Here is a 27469-nt window from a genome sequence, read left to right as displayed (position 1 = left end):
GTGTGTATATGCATATAGAAAATGACCCCGTGACGACTGCTGTACAAAGTGTACTATTTTACGAGTGTGTTGCGATCCCTACGGTTGTTAATACGGTTGCCGTTTTAAAAATAGCAACTATAAATCTCTTTCGAAACAGAGAGAGACAGAGAGAGAGCTCAAGAGAAACAAGAGAGAGAGAGAGAGATGGCGGGTTGTAAATCGCTCCCCAAATCCGCCACATGCACTCACTCATCTGTCTATCCGTCTGTCTGTCCGTCTGTCCATCTGTCTTTCCCTTCGTGCATGGATAAAACAATTGAGAACTAATGTTACTCGAGTTGAAAGCAGCGTCAAATCCTCAAATCTACGAGGAAAACAACAACAGCAGAGATACAGATACAGTCACCATCGTGACGATCGACAAGAACAGCAACAACAACAACAACAACAACAACGACAACTGCTACAAGAACGGAGCGTAAGCAATGTTAACGAGTAAAATTCAAGAAAATTTTAGTTCTAAAAATAACTCTTGTACTCATTTTTGTTTGAAAAGCAGCAGAAAACGCAGCAGCAAAATAACATGAACAATAACAACAACACCAAGAAAAACAACCAATACCGAAAAATCCAACAAACGAACGAACGCTTCAGCGACTAAAGACAATAGCTATAAAACGCAAAGATACTGACGATACTTGTGTCTCTCTCTATATATAGCTATATAAATACATATATTTCGAAGACAGACAGAGAGAAAGAGAGCAAGCAGATCATTCCCTTGGTAACTGATCAGAAAAACTGATTTATTTGAATGCTAACTTTGTTTAAATCACAATCTATCGATTACATCTTCAACTGTCACTTTAAGATTAAAAATTCTATGTTCTAGGTGTTAAAAATAAATTGGTAGATATTTGATACTATAAAAACTGTATATCATTAGTTTCCAATCTATAACTGATCTAAGCGAACCTCAGAAAAAACTATTTTATTACAATTATATTGAGTCTTTCTAATTTTCGGTATTTCTGTATTATTATTATGCTTTTTTTTTGTTTTCGAATGCACATCGAACCAAAGATAACCCCAAACGTTGTGCACTATCTACAATTAACTACAAGTAGCGCGGTCTACTATGAATACATTTATGTGTATGTATGTATGTCTTTCCGATTTATAAGTACTCACATTTTGGTATGAGAAAAAAGGAGAGCAACGAAATGGAGAAGCGATTTGGTTTGTCTTGAATACTTGAGGCAACCAAACGTTCAAGAATAACGAAAAGCATTTACAGCGCGGCTCCAGCAGCTGTACCAAAAATACTTATAAAAAAAAAACAAGTAAGCAATCTATAGTCGCAAAGTGCTCGCATTCAAAATACCCGATATTTGTTTAAAAGTATTTCTGAGTTCAATCTTGTAAGAATCGGTTCGTAATTTACATTATTTAAAGCTTCTTTCATATAATAAATAAAATGAAAATTATAGAAAAGTATAAGTTCCACACAAAAAATGATAATTTAGAAATATCTAAAATAAGTTAAATGGTGTATGAATTAAAAACGAACACAAAAACAATGACTCAAAAATACCTATAAAAAAAATCAAGTAAGCCTTTATTTGATTAAAAGTATTTCGAGTTCGATCTTGTAAGAATCATTTAGTAATTTACAATATTTAAGGCTTCCTTCAAAAGTATTCCCGAATTCCCTTTTAAGAATTATATAATAATTTACATTTATGCCTTCCATTAAAGCAAAAATGAAATACAAATTATAAATAAGTAAGTAAGTACCTCACAATAGTGATAATTTAATAATGTCTAAAATAAATTAAGATGCTTCAAATAGAATTCTAGGAGTAAGAATTAAAAATAAATACAAAAACATTGTAATCTTTACAGTTCCTGGCTTAGAATACCCCTCCGCACTATTGGCTAGCGGGTATAAAAAACAGAGAGCTCGTAAAGTGAACCACATACTACGACTACGACTACAGCGTACAAGAACAATATACAGATGCAGATACATTCACTTATTTTGGATTACAAATAGAATACGATCGTCGTTGGCAGTCATTCTACATGTACAAACACATACATACACATACATACATATCGTACATCATACATATAAGTAAATACGTATATTGTACGGTCTCTCTGTTTCCGAGCTTCCGAGTCTGCTGTTTATGTACTATATTTTTTAAAAATACCGGTGGGGCACGATTTCGAATACGAATCGGAATACCAATAAGTGTACCAAGCGTGTGAATACAATTGCAATTCCGTATCAATATCGATTCGAAATGAAACGCGATAATCGTCAAAATAATCTATGAAGATCGATTCCGGATTAGGAATTCGACTACAATTGAGGAGGGGGAAAAGGTCAACGGAGTTCGACAGTGAAGACTCTCTTCGCGAACACCTACCTCTGTTAGACGGACACGATTTCTAAGTTGCCCCACTTAAGAGAGTTTTTACTGTATCTACTATGTATGACCGGACATCGAAATCAACATCGACATCGACAAGTTTGCGCATATTCTTAGCATTTTTTATGCATATTCTCGATTTTGAATATCCACCTTTCAACTGCATCTGCATACTGTATGAATGTGCGTGTGTGTGTGCGTGTGTGTGTAGAGTATCTAAACTATAGCAGTGCACTCTCCGCTCTCCACTTATCATTGCGTTTGCTTCTCTCGCCACAACTAAAAGCTCAAGTCAGTTAAACTTTCCCACTGTGCGTTTGTGTGTAGACAAAGGAAGTTACATATGCATATGCATGTGTATGTATGTGTGTATGTGAGTGAGCGTATTTGGAAACTTCGGGCACGCTATAAAGATCATTAACCGAGCGGATCGCGGGGTTCTGTTCTGTTTTGTTCTGTTTGCTGCTTGGGGTGCATACTTCCATCTATTTTTAGGCTACGATTTTTCCCACTACTCGCTGTAATAATAATGCCCATAGATCCCTGCAGATGATGCACATGCAGCTGCCCAAAAGAGCGAGACAGAGAGAGAGCGCAAGATGTTGCTCTCGGTTTTCCACTTTAGACAGACACACACATGTGCATGTGTGTGTGTGTGTGTGCTTCCTTAGCTCGGCTGTAGGGAATTGAAATCGAAATCGAAAACGAAATCAGAATCAGAATCGGCAACAGTTTAACTGGCGCTATTCCATTGCTCTTCTTCTTCTTGACGTCGCTGCTGTCTCACTGCGCTGCTGCTGCTCTGCCAGCGTTTGCTCGGATTCGATTCTATAAGTAGACCTACATACACACACACACATGTGTATTATGTATATTTATATGCACGTACATTTGAACACATGTCCGAGAGCGAAAGAGAGAGAGAGAGACTGAGAGAGTGCGTCGCTGTCGCTGCCGCCGTCACAATCTACTAAGTTAAAGCACAGCCAACAACAATGACAACAACAAGAAGAACACACAGCAACAGAGCAACTAAACGCAATCCCGAGGAGGAGCAACCGTCGCAGCAGCAGCAGCAGAAGCAGCAGCAGCGAAGGCGGCGGCAGAATTTCAAATTCGACGTTCGTCGTCTGCCTAACGATCGTAGCAGGCGCAAGCAAAGCAAAAGCAGGCAGAGAACTTGGCTGCCCAATGTGTGTCTGTGTGTCTCTGTGACTGCCGTTAGTATCGGCAACGGGATCGCGACGAAAAGTTCAGTTTCATTTTCGTTGCCCGTTGCTCGTCGTCGTTTTTGTTGTTCTTATTCTCGTGTCGTGCCGTGAATGTGTTTTTTTTTATTTTCGCCTTGCTTTTTTTTTGTTTTTTTTGGTTAGTTTTAGTTTTGTTAATTCTCAACTTAACAACAACGAACGGACATTTTGACACACACACACACACGTTCTCACATTCATACACACACACATGCATTTGCATACGTTTATGTGCTTACTGAACAATACTGTAAACAGCAAGAAGCCAATAAGAAAACGAGAGCGCGAGCGAAAGAGAGAGAACCGCGAGAATGTGCAACAAAGTGCAAGTGCAAGAAATAACCATTTTGCCAGAGTCGTCCCATCTTCGTGCTCGTGCTCGGGCTCGGGCTCGTGACTGAACGCTCTTTTTCGTGCTCGTGTTTTGTGTTCGTGCTCACGATAGTGCCAATTTCGAATTGTCAAAAACAATAACAACAACGAAAACAACAACAAAAGCTACAGCCTGCGCCAAGGTTGCCAGATTTGGCACATTTCTTTTGATTGGCTGGATCGCATGGAACTTTTTTGTTTTATTTTCTATGTGATAGACGCTGTCAATTACAGTTATACTACTATGTACTAAATACATATACACATTGTATCAATGCAAATGTATGTGTGCGTACATGTGTCTTACTTTTCTTGTTTTTTTTTGCGTTTTGTCGCTTTATTTTCAACTGTAGCCGATGAGCCGCAATCCGAGGCTAAAAGGTTAACTTCTAAATATTAATAGTCGTTGTCGTCGCCGTCGTCGTTGACAACAAAATACAAAATACCATACAACAACAACAACTACACTATGAGGAAGAGCAGAAAACAAAAAGTAAAAACATTGGGAGAAAAGAACCTATAGACCAAGCGTACCAAAGTATTTTGTTTGTTCTGCCCGCAGCTCACATTTTGTTAGCACAAACACATACATATGTATGTATGTATGTGTGCATTGCATGCCCAGTTCGCGTGTGTGTGTGTGTGTATATGCATATGTAATATTTACAGTGTGTACACTCCAAATCGAAGTGCGTTATTTTTAAACGGTATTTTTTGTATTTCGAATTTCTAGTACAACACTCGAAAGCATAAACGGATACAAAATCTCTAAAGTGAACAGTTTAAATACAAAGTACAAAAACAGATACAACGTTTTGATTTTTGCATAAAAGAAGAGCATAGCGAAATCATAAATACTACATCTCAGCGTTACGCCTTCTCAGCACAAAACACCGCCGCCGCGGCTGCAGCAGCAGACGCTAACGCTGACGCCAACGTCGACGTCGACGTCAACGCCGCCGCTTTACTCAAAAAAGCTGCTGACTCAAACAAATTTTCAAATGGTAAGTAGAAGCACCTAGCAAAACAACAACAATAACTGTGTGGGAGAGAACGAGAGAGGATGAACAGACTCTATCTCAGGCACGATCGCAATCCGAGTAAAGTCCCCCACCCCTCCCCTATTTCCCCCACCCTTTTAGCATGCATCTCCTATGCTGCGAACTGCGCTTTTATCAGCTTGCATTGCATACCAGGAAGCTTGACGGGGGTCTGCAAGCAGCACGCGAAGAAGAAGAAGAAGAAGCAGATTCTCCTAAACTGTTATTTTTCAAAGGGTTCAAGTTTCAACAGTTGTTAGTTTTTTGTAGAGTAACAAGTCTCACGGTATTAAGATTCGTATATACATATCAAAGAATACAATAATAATAATAATAGTAAAATCCTGTCTTCCTTTTGTCAGATACATAATTCATGTTATTTTGCAATCCCTCTTTTGGGGAGACAACTAAATTAAAATTCAAGCTAAAGAACGAGACAAAAATTCCTCAGTACATATAATACAATTTTTATGCACCTCACTTTAGGAAACTATCTGAATTAAAATTCAAGCTAAAAGTCAACTTATAATTACTAAGAAGTACAACATAATTTATACACCCCACTTTAGGAAACAATCTCAATCTTAAGTATAATATAATACAATTTATACTCCCTACTTTAGGAAACTATTTGAATAGGAAAAATAATAAAACGTTGATTGGTGTTTTCATTCTTGAATTTTTCTTATCAAGATTGAATCTTAAACGAATTCAACAGAGTAGTTATGGTATAATATTTGTTTTGTTATGCCGAATTAATAGTGATCTTCTCTTCAGTCAAAGACTTCCTTTAAATGTTCCGATTATCTGAAGCTATATTTTAAATTATCAGAAGGAGGGACATCATTTTATTCTCTGAGAGTAAAATGATGTCATACTCTCAAAGAGTAAAACGAATTCAAATGTAAATTCCGAATCTTAATTTTTTCAGGAATTTCGAAAACTTATTCTTTTCTGTTCTAGGAGAATAAGTCAGTCCGAAAGATGAATCATATTATTTGAGTTTCGAGAGTGTAACTTAGAAGAGAAATTCATTACACATTTTGCTGTAGTATCAAGAGAGACTGAGATTGGTTAGTAAACCGATTCGTGAGGCGTAATCTAGCATCGAGCTCAGCTGCGATGACGGTTAGGGAACGTTAAGACCTTGGCCAGATGAAGAGATCTTATCAGTTGACGGAGGGGTCAAGCGAGCAAAGCGCCAGAGAGGGAGAGAGAGAGAGATTCGAATAGGAATAGCTACTTAGCTCTCGTTTTTCTTCTGCTTCTTTCTAAACTGTTCCTCTACTCGTGCAGGAGACGAAGAACCCGCCCACAGTCACCAGCAGCTATCACCATCAGCGAGCGCCGCGTACGCCGGAGAGCTACTTCAATGTGCCGGAGTCGGTGGCGCTGCTGAACATTGTCAAATCGGAGCGCATCCAAAGCGCCTTCCAATCGAACCGCAAGAATCATGCGAGTGTGTGGGAAATGGTTGCCGAGGTCCTAAATCGATTCAGCGCCCGAAAACGAACCGCAAAACAATGCTGCAATCGCTACGAGAATCTCAAGAAGATCTACACACAGCTCAAAAAGAATCCCGAACGTCATGTGCGTCGCAATTGGCCGTACATGTTCCTGTTCAAGGAGATCGAGGAACAGCGCGGCGAGTGCTGGGGATCGAATGGCAAACGTTTGGCCCTCATCTCCAAGAATCACAATGAATTGTCCTACTATCAGCGACGTCGCCAGGCCGCCGAACTGGGCGTGCTGCTCAACAAGGACAATCTGACGCCACATCAGCACAATCTGTTGCAGAGTCTCAGTCATGCCGCCCACTCGACGGACTCCTCACAGAGTGGGGCCAGCAAACTGGAACGCTTCCTGCCCAATCACTTTGTGGAGACCCAGTTGAACGAGGCGCCCGTCGGAATGCCCGGTCTGCCCTCGCAAGTTGGCTGCTACGATGACAATCCTCTTCAGCTGCAGGTTGCCGGCGCTGTGGCAGCCGCCGCCGCAGCTGCCGCGGTAGCAGCTCAACTCCAGGGCAATCCCAGCACCGCTCTCAACGAGGAGGAACCTCAGCACAATCAACACAACCACAATCACAATCACAACCACAGTCACAATCATAGCCACAATCTCAGTCACAGTCACAATCTCAGTCACAATCAGAATCACAGTGCCGCATTTAAGGATCACGAGCCGCCCGAGGCGCCGGACTATGACAAGGACTGCAACGGAGCGCTCAACTTGCACCACAACAACAGCAGCACCACCAACGACAACAACATATCCATGAAGTAAGTTCCCAACTGCAGATTGCTTACATTTTCTTTTAGGGTTTTCATACTATTCAAATGAGATGATTACATATTCCCACTTTTAGCATAAATACCCTATTTTGAGTATCACAGAATAGAACGATAATTTAAAGAATGCAGCAAATGCTTTTTTTAAGGTGTTAATGTTTTAAGAAGGCCGCTTGATAGCCGATTGGAGGCCTTCTTCAGTGATTCTCAAAATATGAATACCATAAGAAAAGCATCTCAAACTTTTTTTTGACTAGAAAAATACTCCAAATACTAAACGTTGCTTTATTTATCGTATTACTTCAATGAATTCAAGCTGTCTTCCTCAGCGATTCTCAAACTTTATACTTGGTTAACTGGGACTTCCAATTTGTTAGTTGCTTAATTTCCGATTAAAAATTACGAGTGAAATCTAAATTGCTACCTCGTTGATTATTAGGTTATTCGTTTCTAATCTATTTGAATCCATTCGTTGACAAGATGAATCTAAGTGGATAATTGCAATCCAAAAATGCAATGAGGGAGGCTTTTGAATGCCTTCCTCAGCGATTCTCAAACTATTTACTTGGTTAACTGTGACCGGAGTCGGTGGCAAGTCAAGCTCTAATTTATTAGTTCCTAGTGAATTCTGAGTTGTTTCATCGGTTTATCTTTAGATTGTTCTATTCTAATATATTTCTACCCAAATTGTAATTGAATTCGCTTTTCTGTTACCGCCTCTACTAACGTAATTAGTCTTGCTTGCAGATCCGAGCCGCTCTCTGAGGGGGAATTCAATCCGGACGACATTCAGCTCATGCAGACGAATTACAATGGGTAAGCAGCCTCTCAATATTCCCTCAACACGCAATAACTTCAACCTAATCTCGAATCCAAATAGTGCCCAGAACTTTTACTCGCCGAGCATCGATCAGAACATATTGCATCCGGACGTGATTGTGGACACGGACAATTTGTCCGATTGCAGCTCGTCGGCATCGTTGAAGAGCATCGACAACAAGCGGAAGCTCTCCACGTCCACCGATGGCGACAGCACCAACTACGAGCTCATCGAGTATCTGAAGCGACGCGAGAAACGCGACGAAGAGCTGCTCAAGCGGATGGATGCACGCGAGGAGCGATTGATGCAGTTGCTGGAGCGCACCGTGATGGCCATCGAGACGCTAGCTGCCGGCAAGGCGGCGATGTCCTCCTCAGTCTCCGTTAACGCCTCCACCACCACCACCTCCTCCTCTTCTTCTTCCTCAGCGGCATCCTCGTCATCCTGCACAGCAACAACAGCAGCTCCACTCAAGGAAGCATCTGCAAGTCAAGCTCCAGCTCCAACTCAATCTTCTCAATCCGCCGTTGCAGTCGATGTTGACATGGAGCCGATTGATGCTGATGCAGACGAGGACGAGGCGGATCCAGATGCCGTTGTTGTTGTGCCCGATGACAACACCGATGACACAACGCAACAGGAGGAACAGGAGCAGGAGCAGGCAACGGAGACGTAGACGTAAACGTAAATGGAAAGAAGTTCCCCGCAGAAAAAGGAAACTGTGCCAAAGACGAGCCATGCCTCGAATTTCTATGAGATTTGCAATCGATTACTTAATAGCTCTCTCACCAAGTGCTTAAGGATTCGCCCACAAAACCCCAATCCCAAATCCAAACCCATACCAAACAAATAACTGTCTGTCTCTCTTGTCCAAGTTGCATATTGCCAGCACTAACTTAATTTTAACATACATATATAGGTTAAGGTTTTAATCAATCAATCCACTTACCCCAAAATGCAGCTGACTGCAGACTTGCCTTTTCAAATCGAAACCATTTAAGTAGTTAGTATTTGCGTCACATTTTTTTGATCGGGTCTGCATGTCCGCCTGTCTTTTTTTTAATAACCTTTTTTTTAATCGTTTTTAACCAAATTATTCGCGTTTAAGTTGGAGCTAAAATGGGGCTCAAATGCATTTGTGCAGGAACATATTAATATGTGTGTGTATGTGTGTGCGTGTGTATATTATGTATACATCGATAATTTTTTTTAATTTAGTTAAATACACAAACACCAATTTTGAAAAAAAAAACTTGTTTCAATTTGAAATTTCGCTACAGCCAAAGTATTTAATTAATCGATACCTAAAAGTATGCTACAAAAATTGCATACATCAAATATTTTGTTTGCAGTAAAATGCACTAAATAGATCACTTGAAAAATATTTAAAAAAAAAAATGTATAAACTGCTTATTTTATTGTATTTGTCAAGCAATTTTTAAACATTCATTGCTTTTATTTTGAACTCACAAGCAGTGTGCAATACATAATTGTGCACTTTCAATCAGCTCCTAAAAGTATGCAACACAAAACGTATTTCTTATACGAACCAAAATTTCCATGACGCTCCTAAAAGTATGCAATACGAAATGAACTCACACGCCGTATAACACTTGCGCAATTAAAAAAAAAAACTGTATAAACTTCACTTATTTATTTTTTATTTTTGCCTTTCTTCGCCGGCTTGCTGCCTGGCATCGCCTTCTGCGTCTTGGCAATCTTCTTGGTAATGAGCAGCTTCAGCCGCTTCTTGACCTCATCATAGTTCTCATTCTCCAACTCCGGTTTGCTCGACTTGAAGAATTTCGCACCCTCTGAAAGAACGGAAATGGAAATGAGCGAGACAGTTACCTTTCTCGTTAGATGGCATTCAATTACCTTTCAAGCGAACATCGTTCTTGGGTATAAAGAATGATTCCAGTTGGATTTGTTGCTTCTTTTGCTTCTGCTTAACAACAGGTGCCTCGTTTTCCTTGGACGCTGTCGCCGGCTCTTCAGTGACTTCATCATCCTCTTCACTGTCCGAGGAATCGTAGCTGAAGGGATTCGCAGATTGCAGGCCAAGCTTGCTGCTGTTCGCCTTGCTGTTGACCAATATCTTCTCGTGACCGAGTTTCTCCAGCTGATCCTGTCGCTCGGCCGCAGCCTCCTCGTGACTGCTGCCAAACATGTCCAGCAAACTGAATCCTTCGCCGCGCATCTTAAGCGATTCCTTCAGTGTATCGGTGACCACATAGAAGGCGCTTTGTGAAACAGGCGCCGTCCCATTTGTGGCACTCTCCTCGACTGCTTCATCTGTGGATTGTTGGCGGACAACTTCGGGTTTCTTTGGCTTTGTTCTGAGCAGCTTTTGATGGTCCTCTTTGGCTGGATCAAAGCGCAACATTTTCTTGTTTTTCGATGCTTTTGATGGATCCGATTTGGAAGTGTCGATCTTACGTCCAATCACCTGCTCCAAGATGCCCATCTGCCAGTTGCGTTCACTCACCTCTTGCCCTGATTGTGGTTCATGCTGTTCCTCATCCTCGTGCTCATTCTCATCCTCATCGTTTTCGTCGTCGGCGACAAAGTTCGACGTTATCCGGAATCTGGGATCGAGACTCTGTTTGCTTTGCATCTCCACAAGACGTTCACCTTTCTTGCCACTGTGCTGAGGCAGCTGAAAGCCTTCCGCGTCCTCCTCCTCCTCATCATCATCATCGAAGAGATCCATCTTTGTTTGCTTTTTCTGCTTCTGTTGCTCCTCTTCGTCATCGTCTTCTTCGGCATCGCTAAACTTGATGCGCTTCGCTTGCCCCGCTTCGGAGGAGAGCGCAATCTGTATGGCGGATTTCTTTTGCTGATGCTGTTGCTGCATTTTGTTCAACGACTCCTTGCGTTTCTGGTCCGCAATTGTCGCCTTCGCATCAAGATTGGCTTTCTTCTGCTTCGCTGGCTTCTTATGCTGTTCAATGACGTGCAGCGGCTTTACATCCTGCTCCTGTTGTATGACAATCTGCAAAACAAAGTTGCAAGCTGTAGTAAATGTTAGTTTACTATTGAGGACAACTTACTTTGCCATTGTGCATGGAGTTGGCGGCACGTTTCTTGGTGATCAGCAGCTCGATCGGCACTTCGTCATCGTTAATCTCCTCGTGCTCACCAAACACGCGTCGTTTGTTCTGCGTATTCTGTGCCAGCAGCCGGGAGCTGCTCTGGTAATCATTGTGTGCATCCGTCTGTTGCTGTCCATCCTGCTGCCCTTCGTCACGTTCACGCTTCAAGCGATCGAGAAACGATTCTTTGGCCAACGAGACTTTCAATTTGTAGCCATGCAGCTTCTGCCAGTTTAACTCATTGAGGCCTAAACAATAAAGAGTTCAAATTAGCTAACTACATATCTCTTACGATCCAAACTTACAATAATGTGCATCGTCGGTTTGAACGGTGACGAAGGCAATCACTTTGGTCACCGTTTCTCCAGCGTCGATAATTTGCTCTTTCGTTTTTAGCTCGACGCGCTCCACATGGCCGTAGTCCTGGAACAGTGATCGCAGATCCTGCTCTGTGGTTCGACTGGCCAAGTCCGCCAAGAAGAAACGTGTGCTTCCCATATTATTGTTTGCACTTAACTTGCCAGCGAAATGATCGCACGTGTATCACACAATTCACAGCACTCAGCTGGGCGGTAGTGTTGTGCGGTAGTGTTGCAAAATATGCAATAGTAATCGATAGCTTGCAAATCATCGCATGAGTTGCTGTGACGTCACAAACAAATTATAGGTGCGTGTGAGAAAGCCGTTTGCTGTCACAATGTTTGGCAATAAATGTACAATAAATTCACAACACTACTGCACGTAAACGTAGAATTCAATTTCGAAAATAAAATTATCTATTGTGGCTCTTGCTGCAGTGTGACGTGTCGATAATCCCACCTATCGTCGTTAGAGTTTCGATAGAAACATACAGCTGTTTGAAATGTGACCATTTAAGATAAATTGCATACAATTTCTTATGTTTTCAAGCCAAAATTAAATGAAACATACATAGTAGTGTATTGTCAATATTTAACTAATTTCAAATATATTTGCTATTTAATGGCATAAGTAAGAAAAGTGCAGTAAACACTGGTATAATAATTTGAGCCATTTGGTATAATTGAATGGCCAATGCAACGGTCACACTGCCGGCCACACACACATACGGGCAAACGCACACAGTCAGACTTTATTATTTATTTTTGTTTTCTCTGCTGTGCGAATTATTTTTGTAACAGCAGCCAGGATAATTAATTGCAAGGACAGGAAGAAAAAACGGCAAGCATGGAGAACAAAAGCCCCACAGCACCGGCTTTGGAGAAATGGGGATTTCCACTACAGGAGCTGTATCGTCTCGCCTTCACATTCTACAAACGTAAGTGCAGGGAAAATTGGCATTTTGATTTATTTGGCTTCTCACACTCGTTAGCATTTGTGATTTGCAGAGAACTCGGGCAAAGCGATTCATTTGTCATACGAGGATAATCTCAAGCTGATTGCGTTCAAGCAACAGGCACAACTCGGACCCTTCAACACCAACGATGCGCCGGCTTTGGGAGTTCTCGATGTGATTGGACGCGACAGGCAACAGCATTGGCAGCTGTTGGGCGACATCACGCGAGAGCAGGCGCAGGAGGGATTCATCGATCTGCTGGACACCATGTGCAGTGCATTCCGGCCATACATCGAAGCGGTGCGTCAAAATCGTGACGACACCCTGAAGGACGAACTGCGTCGCATGGAACTGGAGAAGGAGGCGAGAGAGCGACGCGAGCGGGAACAGCAGCAGCTGCTCGAAGAGGGCTACAAGGAGGAATTGCAGCGACGCCAGCTGCAGGATGCACTCAATAAGCAGACCTATCAGCAGTTCAAGGTAAGTGACACCGACTTCCAAATACCCTAACCATCTACATATATAACCAAGAGACAGTTTCTGAGTGTAGCTGAAGTACTATTTCTGTATTTCTCATTTAAAAGCATAAATGAATTAGAACAAAATTCCTTTTTAACGAACAAACAATATATCAAGGATAATTATTTATTTTGAGTTATTTTTTAACCATTTTGATAAAACAAAACAGCTAAAAAATAATAAATTCAAATCAATTAAAGTTCTTTATTAGTCATATCAGCCGTTGGTATAAATGAATCACAAAAAACTTCTTATCACAAAAAAAAACCTAATGGTAAATTTGGAAACAATGTTTTCTTTTGTTAACATATGTTTTAAATAAATTTTATAAATAAAAATTAATGGTAATTTTGGAAATAAAGTTTTCCTTTGAAGTACACAGGTTTTAAATCAATTTTATAAAAAAAAAGTAATATTAACTTTTGAAATACAGTTGTTTTATGTTTTAAATCAATTTTATCCAAAAAACTTAATGATTACTTTTGAAATAAAAGTTTTCTTATGAAGTACATATTTTTTTAATCAAGTTTATCACATTTTTTTTTGTAATATTTCCTTAATTTAAATTGAACTTTAATTACAAAATGATGAATTATTCAGAAAAACACATTAATATGATAAATTTAGATTTACTAAGGAAACCTTTAAAATTTCAATGATTATTAGTTACTTTTCCTGCACTTGAAGCTTCGGATTGTTCCCAATTCTTTAGCTCTCCCGAATTTACAGAGTTCCAGTACAGACAGAAGACAGAGCAGACGGACAACTGAACCTTGGCAATAACTCATAATAGACTTCTAGGTAGCTTTTTCCTAGGTAGCCAAGCTATTGATTTTGTGAGGCAGGACGAAGGAGAAGAGAGAGGGGGAGTCGTTTAGTTGGCCAAGGGGAAACTTGTTGCACCTGTTGTCAAAGTCGACGCCGACTCAGTAAATGTGTCAATAATGAATGGTAATTGCTGTTGTTGGGGTTGGGGTTGGGGTTGGAGGGGGTTGGGATTAGAGGTCTTTGGGGGATGGGCGCTTCATGGCGAGACTGTTGAATGAGGTCACGACCCAATTACGCCGAGTGAGTGAAGAATACACAAAAGAACTAAAACACACTTACCATTTCATTCTACAGCTGTACGCAGAGAAGCAGTTTCCTGGCAATCCCGAGCAGCAGGCGGTGCTCATACATCAGCTGCAGCGGGAGCATTATCATCAGTATATGCAGCAGCTGCATCTGCAGCAACAGAGTCATCCGCCTCCCAATTCCAATCAGAGCGAACAGGAGCAAATGCCGCCGCACCAGGAGCCGGAGAAGCTGCCTCAGCAGGATCAGCTGCAGAGCAGCGGCAACAGCAGCAACAACAACAACAGCAGCAGCAGCGTTAATCTGGCCAATGCCATGGAGGGATTGCAGCTGAATGAACAGCAACAACAACCTCATCAGCAGCATGAGCAGCAAGCGACAGCTCATCATGAGGTGGAGGAGTACGATGATTATGTGATGATACGTCCAGCCAAGATCTGGACACGTCCAGACATCGACCAGTTCAAGACTGAAGTGTCCGCCGGCGATGGCGATGGCGTCATTACCATCGGCCATGGCGATACGGTAACGGTGAGCAAAACCCTCCTCAATCATTCACCTGGTTACACCTGCTTAATTGAGCAATCTTTTCGACAGGTGCGTGTGCCCACCAATCTCAATGGCAAGTGCATCTTCTGGGAGTTTGCCACCGATAACTATGACATTGGTTTCGGCATCTACTTTGAATGGGCCAAACCCATCACCAATGAGGTGACGGTGCATGTGAGCGACAGCGATGAGGACGAGGACTGTGTGGATGAGGATTATCTATCGACCACCGAGGATCTGGAGTCTGGCTCATTGTCGCACGATCGCAGCGTCCAAGCGGCGGCTGCTGCACACAATGCAGCTTCGGCGGCGGCTGCAGCTGCTTCCAAGGCGCCCATTTCGATAATTGTGCCAATCTATAGGCGTGAGTGCTACAACGAGGTGTATGTGGGTTCGCATTCCTATCCCGGTGAGGGTGTCTATTTGCTGAAATTCGACAATAGCTACAGCATTTGGCGTTCCAAAACGCTCTATTATCGCGTCTACTATGAACGATAAGCAAACGAATCGAATCGAACCGATTAGCGATAGAAGCGCCAAAATATAAATTTAACTCCAGTTCGCACTGGTCACACTTAAAACACTGTCGTGCAGCAGGCCGGCAACCTGACACACTTGTATGTGTGTGTGTGTGTTTCAAGGGATGTGTGCAAATATGCATCAAATTGGTAACTGCACACAATTTTCAATTTGCATCAACAAAATGATTAAATCAATATTATTTATTATATAGTTTTCAAAATACAATAAATGTATGTACATACTGCTGATGTATGTGTATTTAAAACCAGCCAAATCAATAATTAATATCTCGACACAGAAAACTTGACCGAACAAAAGTGCTGATCAATTCGAATGGCGCAAAAATTGCAATCGATTATCGATGCCAGATAGTTGCGATTGTCATCGATGGCCGATTAATGCCAGCCAGTGTTGCCAGATGTCACACATTCAGACAGCTGCGACGTGTATCGAAAATGTCCGCCATCGATGACCGATTAATGCCAGCCAGCGTTGCCAGATGTCACACATTCAAAAAGCCGGCTATCTCATATTATTGTTATTGTTATTATGTATGCGACGGTAAGTCAAGTGCTTCGAAATGCGCGTTTCTCAAGTCGCCGCGCTGTGAGCTATGTGCTGGGCATCGAGACATCCTGCGATGACACCGGCATCGCCATAGTCGACACAGCAGGAAAGGTCCACGCCAATGTCTTGGAATCCCAACAGGAATTTCACACGCGGTAAGCGACAAAAACTTCAATGAAACTTTTAAGATATATTGTTTATTTCTAGCTATGGCGGTATTATACCACCACGAGCACAGGATCTGCATCGGGCACGCATCGCTGACGCCTTTGAACGCTGCCTGGCGGAGTCGCAGCTGCAACCTGAACAACTGGCGGCCATTGCGGTGACCACACGTCCCGGGCTGCCGCTCAGCCTGGTGGTGGGATTGCGTTACGCTCGCCATTTGGCACGTCGCCATCAGAAGCCGCTGCTGGCCGTGCATCACATGGAGGCGCATGCACTGCAAGCACGCATGGAACACATTGAAGATCTCCAGTTTCCGTATCTCTGTCTGCTCATCAGTGGCGGCCACAGTCAGCTGGCGATGGTCTATGGACCCGGACGACTGACCCTGCTGGGTGAGACGCTGGACGATGCACCCGGCGAGGCATTCGACAAGATTGCGCGACGTCTGCGTCTCTATGTGCTGCCCCAGTACCGTCTGTGGAACGGTGGACGAGCCGTGGAGCATGCCGCACAATTTGCCCGCAATCCCGATGCTTACGAGTTTCCGCTTCCCCTGGCGCGGCAACGCAACTGCAACTTTAGCTTTGCGGGCATCAAGAACAATGCGTTTCGTGCCATCCGCCAGCAGGAGCGGAATGAACGCACTCCAGTCGATGGCATCATAAGCAACTATAGCGATTTCTGTGCGGGATTACTGCGCGCCGTCTCCCGCCATCTGATGCATCGCACACAACGGGCCTTGGAGTTCTGCCTGCAACCAGAGATGAATCTATTCGGCCAGGCGCCACCTACGCTCGTCGTCTCCGGCGGAGTGGCCAACAACGATGTGATCTTTGCGAATCTGGAGCATCTGGCCAAGCAGTACAATTGTCGCTGCTTCAGGCCATCGAAACGCTACTGCTCCGACAACGGCGTCATGATTGCCTGGCATGGCATCGAGCAACTGCAGCATGGCATTAAACCCATCTCCAGCCACGATGTGGACGACATTCAGGTGGAGGGCAGCGCGGGATTTCACGAGTCCGCCATGGAAAGGCTCCAAGAGGCGGCCATCAAGTGCAGATGGGTGCAGCCACTGTGAAGCGGTCTTGGATAGAAATCCTCCAAGGAGTTGTAATTCAAATAAAAGCTAGTCTGTGGCTGTTCCTCCTTCCACTTGGAAGGAACCGACAAAATGGAAGGCATCCGGAGTCACCAAAGTTGCTGAAAGACTGACGAACTCCAGGACAAACTCGTCACATTATACAATATAAGTTGATATATATATTTGTTGTTGTTTTTGTTTTGTTTTTTTTTATTATAATATCTGAAATCAATAATGTCAAATGTCTAAGGTCTAAAAAAAAAATGTAAAAATTGATAATGTATACATATAAAAATATTAAAAAATGCATTAGTTCGTTTTTTTTTATCTTTTTGTTGTTGGTTTTTCATTTTTTGTTGTTTTATGCTGAACTACAATACAATTTTTTTTCTTTCTTTCATTTGCTTTTTCCATTTAACTTGCGCCTTTCGCTGCTGTTTGTTGTTGTTGTTGTTTTTATGGATTATTAATATACTTATATACTTAAGATTTTGAATTGTTTTCCGTTTCGTTTCTCATCCTATTTTTTTTATTGTGTTTTGCAATTCTTGCTGGTTGTTGTTGTTGCTTCTGTTTATTACTATTATTATTGTTGTTGTTGTTACTTATATATTTCAATACTCTTACGTTTTTCTTTTGTTTGTTTTTTTATTACATAATAGCGTTTACATACAATGACGCGTTATCCTTTTATTAAATTATTTATGTGTGTGTGTGTGTGAATGCTTCTATGCTTCTTCTTGTTTGTTTTTTTTTTTTTAATTTTTATTGCTGTCTCTCCCTTCACACTTCTTCTGGGCTTTCTTTCCTCTCCTAGTTCGTTAGGTTAGGTTATTTGTTATTATTTTATACTTTTTATATATAGTTATGCAAAACAGAAAATTGCATACTTCTTTCTTCTTCCTCCTCCTCTCTCTCTCTCTTTCTCTCTCATTTGCATCATTCAATTTTCTCTTAATTTTTTTTTTGTGTTTTTGTTTTTTCTTCTGATTTTTTTTTTGTGTTTTTGTTTTTTCTTCTCTTAATTTTGTATATATGTATATATAAATAATTTGTTTGCTATATTGTTATTGTTGTTTGTTTTTTGCTTATTTCTTCATTGTTTTGTTGTTCATCTTATAAGAAAATTGCGCCAAAAAAAAAAAAAGGAAAGCAAAACAAAGTTTGGAAAGGTGGGGAAATTGAATGTAATGCTACATTCGAATCTGGGTGACGAGGGGTCAAGGGGTCAAGGGGGCAACAACGAAACATATAATTTAAATCATAATTTGAGGATTGGCAAACGCACTTTAAGCTGAGGTTTTGAAGCGAGTATATCGATTAATACAATTTAAAAGGGGCGCGGGGGAATACATACATACATAATGTTATATATATATATATATATATACATATATGTATAAAAGATATATGGATATATATACGTGTATATGTATAGTTAGCATATTGCAATTTGTTTGTTTTAAGGACGAAGAAGAAGAAATAAAAAACAAGCGAAATGACAACAAACAAAACAGAGAAACTCTTAGAGGAATTTGCATCTCCTCTTCTTGGTTGGCTCTGGTGGCTCCAAAGCAGCGAGTATGGCCTCATCGAACACATTTTTCAGGCCCTTCTGTGTGAGAGCCGAGCATTCCACATATTTGACGGCCTTCAGCTCCTTGGCCAGTTTCTCGCCCTGCTCCGATGTGATTGGCTTCTGCTTGTTCTTCGCCAGCTTTTCCAATGTGCTCGTCTCGTCGCGCAAATCGATTTGTGTGCCAACCAGCAGGAACGGCGTCTTCTGACAATGGTGCGTTATCTCAGGCACCCACTGAACAGGAAGAGGAACACGATTAGTAAACAATGGCAATGTGAACGGCGATAATGATAATGATAACGATATCGATATAACGATAACGATTGTATTACCTTCTCCTTAACGTTCTCGAACGAACTGGGACTGACCACCGAGAAGCAGACGAGAAATACATCCGTTTGCGGATATGACAGCGGACGCAGACGATCGTAATCCTCCTGTCCGGCCGTATCAAACAATCCGAGCGTATATGGCTCGCCGCCAATCATCACGGTAACCGCATAATTGTCGAATACAGTTGGCACATATTCCGATGGAAATTTGTTGGTTGTGTATGAGATTAGGAGGCAGGTCTTGCCCACAGCGCCATCCCCAACGACCACACACTTGATGGTTTGCATACCGAACGAGTTAGCTGACAAAGCGCTTTCTAAGAAGAAATAACACAAAATATTATTATTATGATTATTAATGCATATAAAAATAATGGGGACACACTTGTCACAAAGTTTGCAATTCACAATTGCAGTTTATCGAGAATGAGAATCGAATATAAAAATAATACAAAGATATTTCTATACATCTTCACTTTATGTGCAAATATATATTTTATGTATTTATAAGAATCTATGAACTGTGCAAATATGTTTTATTATTTTTTGTATTTATAACAATCTATGAACTATGCAAATCGTGTGGACACACTGCACATAAACTTCACACAGCTTACTTATTACTGTCCACAGCCCGCCCCCCGATCGCAGTTACAACAATTTGCTGATTGGAATTGAAGTTGAGAAGTGCATTATAGCGAAAAATGTCTATATATAAAGGCTTCACTTTATCTGAGCTATATTATACAATGTAGATGTGTGTGCGTCTGTATGTGTGTGTCGCTCATATGCCTTAATTACTTTCGCAACGGGTGTGGATGGACAAGGGGATGAGAATGACAGGCAAGGCGCTAAGAGGGAGTGGGAGTGGAGACACTGGTAGCAAAACGTTTGGTGGGAGTGTTGCTTTGTTATTATCCCAGCCCCAATGTACACACAGAAACACACACACACGCACATATCAATGCAATGCAGAGACGAAAATTGCGATTTACTTGTAATTTTTTATACACAAATGTAAGTATTTTTGCTGAACTATTTATTGTCTTATCTATGCGAACGAGTTGTATCTGCGGAACTTTGTACAACGCACATACACACCCACACACACACACACACAACCGGGCGGTATCGTCAACGTCGTCGTTGTCGCCACCGCGCCGCCGGCTTCCTTTTTTTTTAGTGGAGCATAAGCAGAGAATTCACACAGTCGATGGCGATGACTCAAGCTGCGTATGTGTTTGTGCAGAATGAAAGAAAAAAAACACACACCAACACACACAGAGTACTTAGATAAGCTCGCAGGCAGTTCTAATATGAAATATGCAGCGCTCTCTTTCCCCCGCCAACAACAAAACAGACACACTTACACGCAATGCATGCATGTGACATACACAAGAACACTGCAATGCGTATGTGTATGTGTGTGTGTTCATTTAGTGCGTAAGCGCGTGTGTGTGGGTTTTCGAAGCGTAGTTTTGACTGTAGCAAATATGCTAATTTATTTTGACACAAATGCACTTGTGTACAAATACAGACAGAAACGCCTGTAGGTGTTTACGCTTGTGTGTGTGCATACATACACAGAGACGTGCATACACATAAGTTTACAACAATTAGAAAGCCAAGCGCAAGCGAACGAAATGCACAAATTAAAAGTCACAAAATTTCGAAAATTCGCCAGCAGCAAGAATGAAATCAAACCAATCGTCTTTTTTTTTCATTTTTTAACAAACACTGACGCACTCTGAACACACTTAGACACACACATGTACGCATACACTGACGTGCAGACAAGCAGAAGCAGAAGAAGCAGCCAAAGCAGTCATCGTTAACATTTTTCGTTACTTTTCACTTCAGAATTTTCTCTTTCTTTTGCACACAGCAGCAGCATATGTGTATATAAATTGTAGATAATTGTGATACACGAATTTTGTGTGTTTTCATAACCGAATTGAACTTCCGCAATTTTACTTACAAATTGGTTTTTGGATTGAAAACGGCAACAAATATGATCTTTCTTTTTTTTTGGGCTGGGTTGGGCGTCGATTCGTATAGAAAACTACTATTTTTCTTTTGTGTGTTCGTTCATTCGTTCTCTCCAGCAAATAGTAATCTGTATGCGTGCGAATGACGAAGCACAGGGTTGCCACAGCGATAGTCATTCAGTCGTCGCAATTTGACGTTTACAGATGGCAACGCCCTGTGCAATCGCTGCGATATGGTGTTGCCACTATGTTCAAATGCAACTCTCCCATATGTCATTTAGAACAAGAACAAGAGAACATCAGCAGAGCAGAGTAGCAGCGCAGCGACGACGACGACAACAAAGTAAATCAACCAAATTTACTCGTCGTTAGCAGCCAATTGAAAGTGATCCAAAAGGGTATGACATCGAAATGGCTGGATTTTTAAGAACAAGGTAAGAGGACAATTGTTAAAAAAAAAAGAAATTACACTGTCATTTATTCAACTACGACTCGAACCCAAGAGTCGCAGCACATGCACATGCAAACACAAATACGCACTTATATATATACATATGTATGTAGGTGAGTACATGCAAACGCTTGTAGTGGGTATGTATGTATGTGTGTACATACTACGATTAACGCGACAGTGACCTGCAATGCATTTGCATTGGTGCTAAATCACTTTTCCTATTGTTAACTGTGCATACATTATAGAAACGTACGTTTTTTTTTTTGCTTCGCAGAAAACGAAGCCGTGAAGATGATCTGCCTTGCGAATCAACGCCACTGTCGAAGCGTATTAACAATCTGCATTTGACATACGATGACGGCAATAGCAGCAGCAGCAGCAATTGCAGCATACCTAATTTAATCAATGATAACAACAACTATATAATACCAAGTATCACTGCCGGAGTTGGAGCTGTAGTAGGAGCAGCTGGAGGAGGATGTTCACTTGAAGTTATTGGTGGCATATATGAGTATAATCCTGAATTGAATGCCGATCAAAATCCGTATTATTATGAAAAAAATAAGATGTTGTACGACTTGCATGTGGAACGTGTCAAGCGAAATAATCACTGATTTTCAAGACAGACACATTTTTTGTACGATTTATGTTTGTTAATTGTCATAATTGCACGTGATAAAAATTCATTTAACATTATTTAAAATCAATCTCATTAAAGAAAAAACACATACAAAAGCAACTAAAATACATGTTAAATCAAAAAGAAACAACAAACCAACAAAACACCAATATATCACAAGTATGCCTAAATGCAATCGTAAATAGAAAATACACAATTGCAATTCTGATAGTTGGATAGTGCCAATAATTCATAGGAAATCTCAGATGGAATAGTTTGCCGACGATCAATCGATCTTCTCTATCGTAAATAGTAGTTGTTCTCTCTCTCAGTCGTTTTGATTGAACTTTATATTTGAGTCGTATATTGCAACGATTATTTTATAAATGCGCAATCAAAATTGTTGAATGAATGTGTTCGAAATAAATCTGTAATAATAGACCTCGTGACACACTTAAAATACATACATCATATACATATATATATATATAGTTACTCATCTTGAACCTAAATGTATACAACATTAAGACTTAACAAAAATTGCTTGCACACATTAGGCGTTCAATATACATATATCTATCTTTATCTGCTCTTCAAGCTTAATAGACAAAGCAATTCTTTACAAACATCTAGAATTACGCGCAAGAGTGCTTAACTGATACCACATTATATAGTTATAAGTTATGTATATTAAGCCATGCAAGAGGTAGCAATACTGTTAATAAAGTATTATAAGAATTTTCCAAATGTATTTCACTAAATTGTTCAAACTGATTGATTGGATACCACTGTGCGTCCGCCGCACATCGTCCATCGTGATTGTTGTTGTTTCTCAATTGTGACAGCAGCTCAAGCCAACAACAAAATCGAACGTCGAACAGTGCTGACACTTTAGCAATTTTCACGCCAAGCACCCAAAAACTGGAAGCTAGACCACAACAAACAAAATTTTATGGACGTCATGTTGTTGACCGATATATTCATCATATTTTTATGGCAATAATAAATAAATCAAATATTCATTCGTAATTTGTTTTTACTTTCGCTATAAGGTTTGCACGGAATTTAGCTATTTTGCGATGCAGCCGAGTTGGCAACACTTACGGTGAATGGATGTGCCTGCTCGCTCTTTGACAAAACAGCGATGCGACTTCGCTCTCTCTTGCTCTTGCTCTCCTTGGTCCGTCGCACGCATACATATGTAAATACTAAATGAATGTTATTGTGTGTGTAGAAAGGCACGCGCGCACACATAAATATCATAGAGACACACTGATTCTTTGTTGTTGCTATATTTATACGCTCGCAATTTATTTTTGACAAACGTTGAAAATGTTGTAATATTGTTAAAATTGTGTAGTTTGTAAAATGAAATGAAGTGCCTCTCCGAAAAGTGCCAGTATTTAGCCAGAATATGATGATTATTGTGGCACTATGTGCGAATTCGAATGTGTGTGCGAATGCGATTGGAAATTGGATGGAAGAAAATGCTTGAAGCAAGCAACAAGTAAACACACAAACAAACAACGCAGCCCCCATACAACACACCACATAATACCTAATAATAAAGTATCTAATAGGTAGAAAAATAAATGTGCATATAATAAGTAGACAGACACATACATATGTGTGTCAATCGAGTAATTGTTGCAATTGCGGAAGAAGAAAACAACAGCAATAAGAACAACAACAACATCTGCAAACACAACTACAACTACAACTACATCACAATTGAGACAGTGTGTCCTTATAGTTTACGCACTCGCCATTGTTATCGTTATCGCTATCGTGATCGCTATCACCATTACTATTGCTATTGCCATCGTAGTGGATGATGAGCCCCTTCGGTTCCAAGAAGAACCGTTCACTGCCGGTGCGCGTGAGCACCTTTGACTCCGAACTGGAATTTGAGCTGGAACCCCGTGCAACGGGACAAGAGCTCTTCGATTTGGTTTGCCGCACAATCGGATTGCGTGAATCGTGGTATTTCGGACTGCAATATGTCGACACACGTAACAATGTCTCCTGGCTCAAAATGGACAAAAAGGTGAAGGATCAACGGGTCGAACTACAGGCGAGCAACAGCATTTATGTGTTCAGCTTCTATGCGAAATTCTTTCCGGAGAATGTGAGCGAAGAGCTAATCCAGGAGATCACACAGCATCTGTTCTTTCTCCAAGTGAAACAGAGCATTCTCTCCATGGACATCTATTGCCGCCCCGAGGCCTCTGTTTTGCTCGCCTCTTACGCTGTCCACGTCCAGTATGGTCCCTACGATTATGAGAGCTACAAGGATGGCATGCTCGCTGGCGGAGAACTGCTGCCCAAGGGCGTCACCGATCAATACCAGATGACGCCCGAAATGTGGGAAGAGCGCATCAAGACCTGGTAAGAGTCGAAAATCCGTCCGTCTGTTGAAAGCTTTTGCTCTCATTGACTAGCCAAGTTAGAGCCACAAAACTTGTGGACAACATTCGAATAACCACGCCCTCCTAAATCAACTAACTGGTAATCGAAAATCTGTCCGTCTGTCCGTCGGTCTATTAAAGCCTCTTGTTCTCAAAGACTAGACAAGCTAGAGCCACAAAACTTGCGGACAACCACGCCCTCTTACGTCTTTGTAAATCAACTAAAAAAGCTAAAGCCCAAAACATATGTTACACGTAACAAAATAACTTGTAATTGAATGAACAACTGCTTGGCAGGTATATGGATCACGAGCCCATGACGCGTGACGAGGTGGAGATGGAGTATCTGAAGATTGCCCAGGATCTGGACATGTATGGTGTCAACTACTTTCCTATTACAGTGAGTTGTTGCATTCTGTTCTCGCCATTCTCTCAATTAATAACTTGTGATACGTTCTTCCTTACACAGAATAAGAACAAAACCAAATTGTGGCTGGGCGTGACGGCCGTGGGACTGAACATCTATGATGAGCGCGACAAGCTAACGCCAAAGACAACGTTCCAGTGGAACGAGATACGACACGTCAGTTTCGATGATAAGAAATTCACGATACGTCTGGTGGATGCCAAGGTGTCCAACTTTATATTCTACTCGCAGGACTTGCACATTAACAAGATGGTAAGCAGACGATCAAATATCAGTTGAGTAGTCTTTAAACTTTCCTTTCCTTTCGTTTTCTTTTCGTTTAGATACTCGATCTGTGCAAGGGCAATCACGATTTGTATATGCGTCGCCGCAAGCCGGACACCATGGAGATACAGCAGATGAAGGCACAGGCCAAAGAGGAGAAGCAACGCAGACAGATCGAGCGCAAGAAATTCATCAGGGAGAAGAAGCTGCGGGAGAAAGCCGAACACGAACGCTACGAGCTGGAGAAGCGGCTGGATCATCTGCAGGACGAGATGCGTATGGCCAACGATGCGCTGGTGAGTTACGCTTCTATCTATCAGCGACTCTTTTTTTTTTTTTCTAATTGGTGTACGCTTTGCAGAGACGCTCGGAGGAAACCAAGGAGCTGTACTTTGAGAAGAGTCGCGTCAACGAGGAGCAAATGCAGCTGACCGAGTGCAAGGCGAATCATTTCAAGACGGAAATGGATCGCTTGCGGGAACGCCAGCTGAAGGTGGAGCGCGAGAAGCACGATCTCGAGAAGAAAATACGCGATGCGGACTTCTATGTGCTCCAACTGACCGTCGAGAATGACAAACGCGAGGCCGAAACGGAGAAACTGAAAAAAGGAGCTAATCTGTGCCAAGATGGCTGAGCGTGAAGCAACCGCTCGCCTCCTCAACTTCCTCAACAGCGGTCGCAAATCCTCCACTGACAGCCTCTTAACCGCTTCGACAGTGTCCCAGCATGCCAACGTGAATACGGTGTCCAGCAGCATTGCGGCGATTAGCACGCCATCGTTGACCACGAGCAGTTCCACCAACGATATGGAAACGGCGGGCGGCGCTGAATTGACGACAACTGCCTCGCATTATGCGTCGGCGCTGGGGGATAATTCCAGTGGGATTTCGGATGATTTTGAGCCCAAGGAGTTCATACTCACGGACAACGAAATGGAGCAGATCACCAACGAAATGGAGCGCAGCCATTTGGAGTATTTGCGCAAGTCCAAGAAGCAGGTGCAGAATCAATTGCAGACACTGCGCAGCGAGATAGCGCCGCACAAGATCGAGGAGAACCAGAGCAACCTGGACATACTCAGCGAGGCGCAGATTAAGGCCGGCGAGAACAAATACTCCACGCTCAAGAAGCTCAAGTCCGGTTCAACAAAGGCGCGAGTCGCTTTCTTCGAGGAGCTCTAACAGCTGCTGCTGTCTTCTGTCTCCTGTTCACTGTCTATTGTCCTCGATCCCAAATCCCAAGCTCCCACCTAGACTTATTGCATGTATCTGCTAAATTTGTAACATAATCTATAAGCGAACTCCCGCCCTCACCCAACACAGCAGCTCAGCTCAATAAACTCAAAGAGGGATATACTCGTAAAAGTAACCAGAAAAGTATTTTAATGTAGATGTACTAATATTTGGACATTAAAAGAAAACATAGAAAAGATCTATCAACTGGCACATTAGGATAGTCTTCATAGTTCTCTTGTTCTGTTGTCTAAGGTTTTCAACTGCTCTCTTGTTCCTCGTAAACGTAACCCATGTAATCTATTTTAATGTAGATCGATGTAGAACACTTTGGATAGTCTTTATAACACTCTTCTCTTCTGTTGTCTAAAGTGCTCAACTGCTTTCTTGTTCCTCTTTGCGGCTTGAGGTTTATTGCACTTCGAGTTTTTGTCAATCGCTCGTCTAATCCTCAAGATTTGTGTTCGCTTTCTCACTCTAATTCCTATACAGACACATGCTCTGACTCATTCACATTCGTTAGACTAGGCGCTAGAATTGTCAGGTTTATTCTAGAACTTGTGTGATAACCTTACCGGTACAGCTACGGACCTCCATTGGTCTATTCTCCATTCCTCTTAGGGGCAGGCGGATCTATGTATCTAAACCTAAATTTACGTAGGCAAGGTCTCTTGCAGTCAAAAGAACTGTTTTTCTCGTACTGAAGGCTCTCCAGTTGTTAAAGGAAGCATGACTTTACTTATATTTCAATACAAAGGGTCTTCAGCAGTCGAGAGTAGCATGAATTTTTGGCTTTACAGCAGTGCGAAAGGGTTTCTTTCAGTCAAAAGTAGCGTGTTTTTTCCTACTCTGATTTAGGTTTAAAAATATAAAGGCTCTCAGGATCTCTAGTATTTAGAGACAAAGGGTCTTTAGCAATCCAAATTAGTGTGATTTTTCATACTCTTATAACAGTATAAAGGCTCTCAGGATCTGTAGTAGTTAAGGGCAGCATGACTTTGCTTCCAAATCGAAGGGTCTCCAGCAGTCGAGAGTAGCATACATTTTTACTTAGCAGTGCGAAAGGGTCTCTAGCAGTCG

The 27469-nt window shown here is 41.6% G+C and overlaps 8 protein-coding genes and 1 long non-coding RNA gene across 9 annotated transcripts; 6 read left to right on the top strand and 3 right to left on the bottom strand.

The window, feature by feature from the left end:
* The first annotated feature begins 177 nt into the window (after positions 1-177).
* On the top strand, positions 178-841 carry LOC133849493 (putative uncharacterized protein DDB_G0284297). Its single transcript, XM_062285603.1, has 2 exons — positions 178-460; positions 542-841. The coding sequence occupies exons 1-2, from the start codon at positions 309-311 to the stop codon at positions 567-569; spliced, it is 180 nt and encodes a 59-aa protein (XP_062141587.1). The 5' UTR covers positions 178-308; the 3' UTR covers positions 570-841.
* A 4056-nt stretch (positions 842-4897) lies between these two features.
* LOC133849545 (uncharacterized protein DDB_G0271670) lies at positions 4898-9426 on the top strand. Its single transcript, XM_062285702.1, has 4 exons — positions 4898-5046; positions 6379-7364; positions 8109-8189; positions 8254-9426. The coding sequence occupies exons 1-4, from the start codon at positions 5044-5046 to the stop codon at positions 8867-8869; spliced, it is 1686 nt and encodes a 561-aa protein (XP_062141686.1). The 5' UTR covers positions 4898-5043; the 3' UTR covers positions 8870-9426.
* Positions 9427-9832: 406 nt separating this feature from the next.
* Positions 9833-11863, bottom strand: LOC133847807 (probable RNA-binding protein CG14230). Its single transcript, XM_062283038.1, has 4 exons — positions 11594-11863; positions 11247-11536; positions 10072-11188; positions 9833-10007 (listed from the first exon to the last, which is right to left on the bottom strand). The coding sequence occupies exons 1-4, from the start codon at positions 11784-11786 to the stop codon at positions 9847-9849; spliced, it is 1761 nt and encodes a 586-aa protein (XP_062139022.1). The 5' UTR covers positions 11787-11863; the 3' UTR covers positions 9833-9846.
* Positions 11864-12347: 484 nt separating this feature from the next.
* On the top strand, positions 12348-15524 carry LOC133847808 (Golgi resident protein GCP60). The gene is made up of 4 exons (XM_062283039.1): positions 12348-12585; positions 12656-13083; positions 14245-14727; positions 14794-15524. Exons 1-4 carry the CDS (start codon positions 12495-12497, stop codon positions 15241-15243), a joined length of 1452 nt encoding a protein of 483 aa, XP_062139023.1. The 5' UTR covers positions 12348-12494; the 3' UTR covers positions 15244-15524.
* A 244-nt stretch (positions 15525-15768) lies between these two features.
* LOC133848619 (probable tRNA N6-adenosine threonylcarbamoyltransferase, mitochondrial) lies at positions 15769-17161 on the top strand. The gene is made up of 2 exons (XM_062284256.1): positions 15769-15989; positions 16042-17161. The coding sequence occupies exons 1-2, from the start codon at positions 15817-15819 to the stop codon at positions 17081-17083; spliced, it is 1215 nt and encodes a 404-aa protein (XP_062140240.1). The 5' UTR covers positions 15769-15816; the 3' UTR covers positions 17084-17161.
* Positions 17162-18316: 1155 nt separating this feature from the next.
* On the bottom strand, positions 18317-21129 carry LOC133848616 (cdc42 homolog). The gene is made up of 3 exons (XM_062284253.1): positions 20976-21129; positions 18998-19314; positions 18317-18899 (listed from the first exon to the last, which is right to left on the bottom strand). Exons 2-3 carry the CDS (start codon positions 19283-19285, stop codon positions 18612-18614), a joined length of 576 nt encoding a protein of 191 aa, XP_062140237.1. The 5' UTR covers positions 19286-19314; positions 20976-21129; the 3' UTR covers positions 18317-18611.
* A 136-nt stretch (positions 21130-21265) lies between these two features.
* On the top strand, positions 21266-22809 carry LOC133848617 (uncharacterized). The gene is made up of 2 exons (XM_062284254.1): positions 21266-21419; positions 21714-22809. The coding sequence occupies exons 1-2, from the start codon at positions 21397-21399 to the stop codon at positions 22051-22053; spliced, it is 363 nt and encodes a 120-aa protein (XP_062140238.1). The 5' UTR covers positions 21266-21396; the 3' UTR covers positions 22054-22809.
* LOC133848618 (uncharacterized) lies at positions 22066-23277 on the bottom strand. The gene is made up of 2 exons (XR_009895282.1): positions 23163-23277; positions 22066-23103 (listed from the first exon to the last, which is right to left on the bottom strand). It is a non-coding gene; the product is annotated as an uncharacterized LOC133848618 (long non-coding RNA).
* Positions 23278-23364: 87 nt separating this feature from the next.
* LOC133848614 (moesin/ezrin/radixin homolog 2) lies at positions 23365-26536 on the top strand. Its single transcript, XM_062284251.1, is given in 6 exon segments — positions 23365-24446; positions 24764-24866; positions 24936-25145; positions 25217-25453; positions 25519-25758; positions 25760-26536. Coding segments are annotated over 6 exon segments (1926 nt in total). The 5' UTR covers positions 23365-23889; the 3' UTR covers positions 26339-26536.
* Positions 26537-27469: the final 933 nt, after the last annotated feature.

This window comes from Drosophila sulfurigaster, chromosome X, assembly GCF_023558435.1.
Source record: "Drosophila sulfurigaster albostrigata strain 15112-1811.04 chromosome X, ASM2355843v2, whole genome shotgun sequence".
Classification (NCBI taxonomy): Eukaryota; Metazoa; Arthropoda; class Insecta; order Diptera; family Drosophilidae; genus Drosophila; species Drosophila sulfurigaster.
The sequence above is the reverse complement of the archived record's forward strand: the minus strand, read 5'-3'. Positions and strand labels throughout refer to the sequence as shown.

Bases quoted from the DNA above. Each gene is read 5' to 3' on its own strand.
- LOC133848616 (XM_062284253.1), bottom strand. From the start codon at position 19,285: ATGCAAACCATCAAGTGTGTGGTCGTTGGGGATGGCGCTGTGGGCAAG. The intron at 18,900-18,997 runs GTAATACAATCG...CTTCCTGTTCAG, and splicing joins TCGAGAACGTTAAGGAGAAG to TGGGTGCCTGAGATAACGCA.
- LOC133849493 (XM_062285603.1), top strand. From the start codon at position 309: ATGTTACTCGAGTTGAAAGCAGCGTCAAATCCTCAAATCTACGAGGAA. The intron at 461-541 runs GTAAGCAATGTT...TTTGAAAAGCAG, and splicing joins AACTGCTACAAGAACGGAGC to CAGAAAACGCAGCAGCAAAA.
- LOC133849545 (XM_062285702.1), top strand. The intron at 7,365-8,108 runs GTAAGTTCCCAA...TAACGTAATTAG, and splicing joins GACAACAACATATCCATGAA to TCTTGCTTGCAGATCCGAGC. The intron at 8,190-8,253 runs GTAAGCAGCCTC...GAATCCAAATAG, and splicing joins ATGCAGACGAATTACAATGG to TGCCCAGAACTTTTACTCGC.
- LOC133848617 (XM_062284254.1), top strand. From the start codon at position 21,397: ATGGCTGGATTTTTAAGAACAAG. The intron at 21,420-21,713 runs GTAAGAGGACAA...TTTGCTTCGCAG, and splicing joins GCTGGATTTTTAAGAACAAG to AAAACGAAGCCGTGAAGATG.
- LOC133847807 (XM_062283038.1), bottom strand. From the start codon at position 11,786: ATGGGAAGCACACGTTTCTTCTTGGCGGACTTGGCCAGTCGAACCACA. The intron at 11,537-11,593 runs GTAAGTTTGGAT...TTTATTGTTTAG, and splicing joins AACCGACGATGCACATTATT to GCCTCAATGAGTTAAACTGG. The intron at 10,008-10,071 runs GTAATTGAATGC...CCGTTCTTTCAG, and splicing joins GAACGATGTTCGCTTGAAAG to AGGGTGCGAAATTCTTCAAG.
- LOC133848619 (XM_062284256.1), top strand. From the start codon at position 15,817: ATGTATGCGACGGTAAGTCAAGTGCTTCGAAATGCGCGTTTCTCAAGT. The intron at 15,990-16,041 runs GTAAGCGACAAA...GTTTATTTCTAG, and splicing joins CAACAGGAATTTCACACGCG to CTATGGCGGTATTATACCAC.
- LOC133847808 (XM_062283039.1), top strand. From the start codon at position 12,495: ATGGAGAACAAAAGCCCCACAGCACCGGCTTTGGAGAAATGGGGATTT. The intron at 12,586-12,655 runs GTAAGTGCAGGG...TGTGATTTGCAG, and splicing joins CGCCTTCACATTCTACAAAC to AGAACTCGGGCAAAGCGATT. The intron at 14,728-14,793 runs GTGAGCAAAACC...TCTTTTCGACAG, and splicing joins GCCATGGCGATACGGTAACG to GTGCGTGTGCCCACCAATCT.